General features: G+C 40.9%; 1 protein-coding gene across 1 annotated transcript in view; it reads right to left on the bottom strand.

Annotated features, from left to right (window-relative positions):
* Positions 1 to 1,105: 1,105 nt before the first annotated feature.
* Positions 1,106 to 6,093, bottom strand: part of LOC109320198 (Y+L amino acid transporter 2-like) — a 47,739-nt gene continuing 42,751 nt past the window's right edge. Inside the window, exon 11 of the mRNA XM_019550231.1 lies at positions 1,106 to 1,206. Within this exon, the coding sequence (XP_019405776.1) occupies positions 1,187 to 1,206 (20 nt within the window). The 3' untranslated portion in view covers positions 1,106 to 1,186. The remainder of the gene's footprint in view (positions 1,207 to 6,093) is intronic.

Raw genomic sequence — 6,093 nt, 5'->3', positions numbered from 1 at the left:
CTGGCTTTAAAAGTCTTCCGTCTTATAGGAAGAGCTTCTCTTTCTCTCTCTCTCTCTTCCCCAGCTTCACTGCTCTGTGATCTCACCATACACATACACACACAAAACAGGTAATTACTTCTGTGATTTAGAAGGTGATTTTTATAAGTTTTCTTTCTGTTTTTGCATTAGATAGTTTTCAGATTATATAGACTAACTACATATAATTCCCCATAAGGGATGCTGGGATTGTAGAAGTTTTTCAACTTTGAGCAGGATTTTGGTTTTCATAGATTCTGTCTTAGACAGGTTTTACTTTACTCATAGACATACCAAGTCACTCTTTAATAAACCAGAGTTAGCATCTTGAGTCTCCAATGGAAGACCTATTTTCTAATTCCTTAATCATTCTCATGAACCCTCTTCATTTTCCAGTATAATGCTGAATTACTGAAACTATACCTGCAGTGGTTACACCAGTTCCAAGTGCAGAAGTACTGCAACCTCCCTTTATTCTTCTGCTTTTAAATCTACAGTAGTGCAGTCAAACTCATATGGTTATCAATATCTTAATCTCTTTTCAGAGAGATTTCTTGCCAGGCTAGGTGGCAGGGCATCTTTCCTCCTGTAACTATGGAATAAAGTCTTTTCCCAAAAGGTCTGACTTCAATTATGGCCATATGGGGGGGGAGGGAGGGAAAATCCCACATTTTTTTGCTAGCACCCAGTTTACCAAAATAACCAGATTACTCTGTATCAGAACCTGCCTCCTCCATTCTTTCTTCCACTCGAGTTTTTTTATGTTATCTGCAAGGTTGATGAATATTAATTTTGTGTTTTCTTCTTCTGGAAAGATCATGGACCAGTTCCTGAAGGAATCTATTACTAAGCACTTGGAGTAAGAGATGGTGATTAGGAAGAGTCAGCATGGATTCATCAAGGGCAGGTTGTGCCTGACCAGCCTGATTGCCTTCTATGAGATGACTGGCTCTGTTGATACAGGCATTCCAGTGGATTTTACATACCTTGATTTTAGCAAGGCTTTTAATATGGTCTCCCACAACATTCTCTCAGGCAAGCTAAGGAAGTCTAGGTTGGATGAATGGACTGTAAGGTGGATAGAGGGTAGTAGTCAATGGCTTGATGTCTAGTTGGTAGCTGGTACCAAGTGGGGTGCCTTAGGGGTCGTTCCTGAGGCCTGTCTTGTTCAACTTTTTAATGAGTGACCTGGAAGGTGGGATAGAGTGCACCCTCAGCAAGTTTGCAGATGATACCAAGCTGGAGGGAGTGTAGATATGCTGGAGGGTAGAACTAGGGTCAGAGAGGCCTTGACAAATTGGAGGATCGGACCAAAAGAAATCTCATGAGGTTCAATAAGGAGAAGTGCAAAGTCCTACATTTAGGACTGAACAATCCCATGCACTGGTACTGGCTAAGCAGCAGCTCTACAGAACAGGACCTGGGGCTTACAGTGGACAATAAGCTGAATATGACCCAGTAGTGTGCCCTTGTTGCCAAAACTAACAGCATACTGGGCTGCATTAGTAGGAGCATTGCCAGCAGATCTAGGGAAGTGATTCTTCCTCTCTATTAGGCACTGGTGAGGCCACATCTGGAGACTATGTCCAGTTTTGGGCCCCCTACTACATAAAGGACGTAGACAAATTGGAGAGAGTTCAGCGGAGGGACTTCTGAGGAGATGCTGAGGAAACTGGGCTTATTTAGTCTGCAGAAGAGAAGACTGAGGGGGGATTTAATAGGAGCCATCAACTATTTGAAGAGTTGTTCCAAAGACTGTGTTCACTGGTGGCAGATAACAGAACATGAAGCAATTGTCTCAAGTTGAGCAAGGGAAATTTAGGTTGGATATTAAGGAAAACTTCCTCACTAGGAGAGGAGTAAAACAATGGGACAAATTACATACAGAGGCTGTTGACCTGTAGTCAGATCCTTGGAGATCTGACTATATTCAAAGCCTTTGCTGGGATGGTTTAGCTAGGGATGGTCTTGCTCTGAGCAGGGGTTTGGACTAGGTGACTTCCTGAGGTCCCTTCCAATCCTAATTTTCTATGATTTATAGGAGTATTAAATAGTATAGCACCAAGAACCACACCCCGCAGGACCCCATTAGAAATATACCATCTTGAGGATTCCTCATTTACCATTGTATTTTAAAACCAATCAGGCAGTTTTTAATCTTTTAGTGTACTATGTCTTAATATCACTTGACACTCTTAATCAAAATACCATATGGCAGCAAGTGAAGTGCTGTATATAAGTCTGCACACAGTACATCAATACTTACCTTTATCAATCAAACATGTAATCACATTAAAAGATACCAAATTTGTCTGACAAGGGCTACTTTTGATAAATGTCAACCATTGTGTTCTTTATTAATCTCAGTGTTAGCCATAATTATCTTGGTTCTGTGGAAGTCCTATAACTGGTTGGGTCAACTTTTTAGTATCTTTAAATATTGGCACAATTTGAACTTTCTTTCAAGTGCTCTGGAGTTTCTTTAGTGTTCCAAGTACAGACTGTTGATGTTGATTAATAAAGAGCTTCTCAGAGAGTTGCAATGTCAGTATTAGGATTTTTTATAATCCTTACATGCTTGAGAGAAAATAATTCTAAACTTTGCAGATCATAGATTATTTCCTGTTTCCCTTGACCTTCTTCCCTTTCCCCATCACAATTACTATCTTATGATTAACATTAACAACTTCTTTCTTTCATTTGTCTATCTACCAAATAGCTATAATGTACATAACTACATTTTATACACTATGTATGTAAGTAAGCATAGCAGCTAAAATAAATATAATACCTGCTTTAACTTTTTAGTTCAATTTAAATTTCACCTTTGAGCTAAGCTGTTTTTAACTGCTGTGGCTTGTATTCTTGACTGTGGCTTTTGAATATTTGCTAAAATGTCCTTAACCAGTTCCTAATCACCATACAGATTTTTAATTTACATTCTTGCTCCCAGCTGATTTGACCCACAATTGTTTTCAGTCTTGTCAAATTGGTACTTTTAAAGCAGTTATACCATTTGGACAATCTCCTGAGGATGAAAATTTTCTGAGATAAGAAATTGAATGTCTAAATTATAGATGAAAGACATTTTTTAATACTGGAAGTGAGACTACCACTATAATCACTCAGACTGATATTCTCCATGCTAACACAGCTTTTCCCTCCTATGCATAGGAATCAGTGCTTCTAGTCATCCAGTTAACTAGTTTGATTTGCATCTAGTCGGCATCTACTAGTACTCTACTTAGTTTTTTATCTGCTACAATATTGCTCTATAATTATTAGAGATCACTCGAGCCATTCTACGTTGTCAGTGATTAGGAAACAAGCAATGACATTTTTGACAGTGTAATTCCCTCTTTCGGATCCCAAGTCACCCATTCAGTCCTTCTTAAAATGATTGATTATAGACCATTTAACTTTCCAATCATGAAATTAAGTTCTGGTAACAACAAGGTTGAACTTAATCTCTAGATGAGTAATTCCAGTGCCTCATGTTTATTAGCCAGCCTCATAATTGAGATAGTACCAATATACAAGAATTTCTTCTTTGTACATCTTTTGATATGCCAGTATTTTGATTCTGTACCAAAAAACTGCTTGGTTGTTATCTCCTTTCACCTTCTCCTTATTCTGAACTTTAGAGTGGTAATTGATGCAAGACTGCAGAACTCTATATAGATGGGTGGCTGCTAGGATTCGAAATCCTGGCTAGGGATAGAAATTACACATAAACCAGTATAAGTGATCAGAAACTGGTTCAAATCTGTAATGAAACAGAAGTTCAGTGCATATAAATTGCTTTCAAAATGGCTGAAACTGTTTTAAGATAAATGCAGATGGATGTAGTATCAGACTTAACGGGTTTAGGTTAAATCACTTTATTAAACTTCTGTCTCAAATCCCCTCCAGATTCAGATTAACTTGCAGTCCCCCAGGATGATTTCAATCTCCCCCACAACCTCCACCCTTGCAGGGTGGGTGGACTAGCCTTGGTGCAAGCTGTCTGCTCCTGCTGAGCAAGGAGTCATGCTCTAGCACCCCCCCCACCCCCCCATTCCCTCTCCCAGCTTCTGGCCTGGGTCACTGCAGCTATGCGGCTGCATTTCTGGAATCAAAAGTGAATGTCTGTTCACTTGCTTATCAGTTCAAGCTACACAGCTTAGAGTGACCTGCAAAGATTGAATTGATTCAGCCTTAGGCTTTTTTGACTGTTTGTACTTAGCCCTTAAGTTCAGTCCAAAAGCAAAAATGTGAACCTGGCAAGATTTGCCAAATCTAATAGACAAAGAGAAGGAAATTGTTGGTATCATATAGGGAGTGCACAGCTTTGGTAATGCAGATCTGGAGATTTTGAAGTAATACTTCTGAAGTTGTCTTTCTGCCATAAAAGATAACTTCCCAAACACAGCTATACTAAAGATATGAAACATATTCTTTTACCTTTTGGGCATCAGGTCATACAGTTGTGGCTTCATTTCCCTGTGAAGCAGTGGCCTACCTGGTCTAATAGTAGCTCACACCACTCTGTTTGTTTCACATCAGAGTATCTATGTTTTCCTTACACTCCAGTGTTTGGGTTTTAACTGACAGGTTACTAAGGAAATCTTTCCCCTTCTTCAGGATAGCCAAAAGACCAAAACCAAAATATATGTTCTTCAATCCTATGACTTAGAGCATGCAAAGTCCTTTCATCCTGTTCATGCTTAGGTTTTTGGACCTGTTTCTGCAGTAGGTTTCAGCTTCCCCAGACTAACAAATTAAACAATTCTTCCTCTACCTCTTCTCTTCTGGAGAAGACACTTTCTCCTATCTTTTTATAAACTCTACCCCAAAGCTTCAAAACAAGAATCACATCAGCCTTTTAGATAGGCATTAGGGCTGTGTGAAGCTTTGGTAGCTAATTTAATTCAGAGGAGATTTGGCCTGATTTGGCGGCCAAATCTCTGAATCTGAATTGAATTGAGAGACCCATTAAAAGCTCTGAATTGAATTGAAGCCTCCTAATTGATACAGAAAAGATTCAGAGATTTGGAAGGCAAACATGTAGGAAACAGAAACTGAGAAGAGGGAGGGAGAAGGGGGGGGTGGGGGAAGCCTGCTCTGATATTGACATCTGTAGCTGGCCAGTGACTGTGATCTTTCTCCGAGTTCCCTTCCAATCACAGTGCTCTGGGGGTGGGACATAGAAACAGCTTATAAGGCAGCGTGTGAACTCATCTGTATGCATTTTGTGAGCTGTCTGTCTCTCTGTTGCAGCATCTGAAGGGCTCTGGTTTGGTAGTAGGTAGTCTCTCGCCACCAAATTCTATCCCATCCTTTCCTATTTACCCTTGCCTACAATCCTTATTGTTACCCATTCCTTTTAGCTTATTCTTCCCCCAAAATCCTCGTATTTGTTCTTGTTAACCTGTCTCCTCCTCCCCACCCCCACACAAAGAAATCTGTGTTTTCCCTGACAGTGTGTCATCACTGTTCAGGAAAGCACAAAATATATTACATGTTACATATTACATAAAGACACGCATTTTGTAGCACACCAAACATCATGAATCGTACAGGACAGACAGGTGCCAGGTCTTCTGGCAGCGGAAGGAGAGGGGGCAGAGGGAAAGCTACAAGTTCCCCTCCCCACCCAAACATAGATGCACCCTCTTTCCTGGCAGTGAGGAGTCTTCTGCTGCTAGTGGGAGCAAGGAGATGGGAGCTATGTCTGCACCTGCAGCACCACCAGTAACACCACTAACCACAACCAGCAGCAGCATGAAATTCTCCACTCCAATTTCAGTTGCCAGCATGAGCCTTCCAGTGTAAGAGGAAGAGCTGGATCTGGAAGCAGGGGAGCTGAGTACCATAGCCAAGGATATTCTGGGGAAGGAGGGGAAATCTGAGTTTGTCCTCCACATCCTCATAGTTCTCCTAGAGGCCAATCTCCTTCTCTGGCAGGCACCTTGAAGGAGGTTGTGGGGGCAGGTGGCTCATCACCTCCTGTTTCATAGTTTCATAGTTTCATAGTAGCTAGAGTCGGAAGGGACCTAGGTAGATCATCTAGTCCGACCCCCTGCCTTGGCAGGA

Source organism: Crocodylus porosus, unplaced genomic scaffold (genome assembly GCF_001723895.1).
Source record: "Crocodylus porosus isolate Cpor-Errol unplaced genomic scaffold, CroPor_comp1, whole genome shotgun sequence".
NCBI classification, from domain to species: domain Eukaryota; kingdom Metazoa; phylum Chordata; order Crocodylia; family Crocodylidae; genus Crocodylus; species Crocodylus porosus.
The sequence above is the reverse complement of the archived record's forward strand: the minus strand, read 5'-3'. Positions and strand labels throughout refer to the sequence as shown.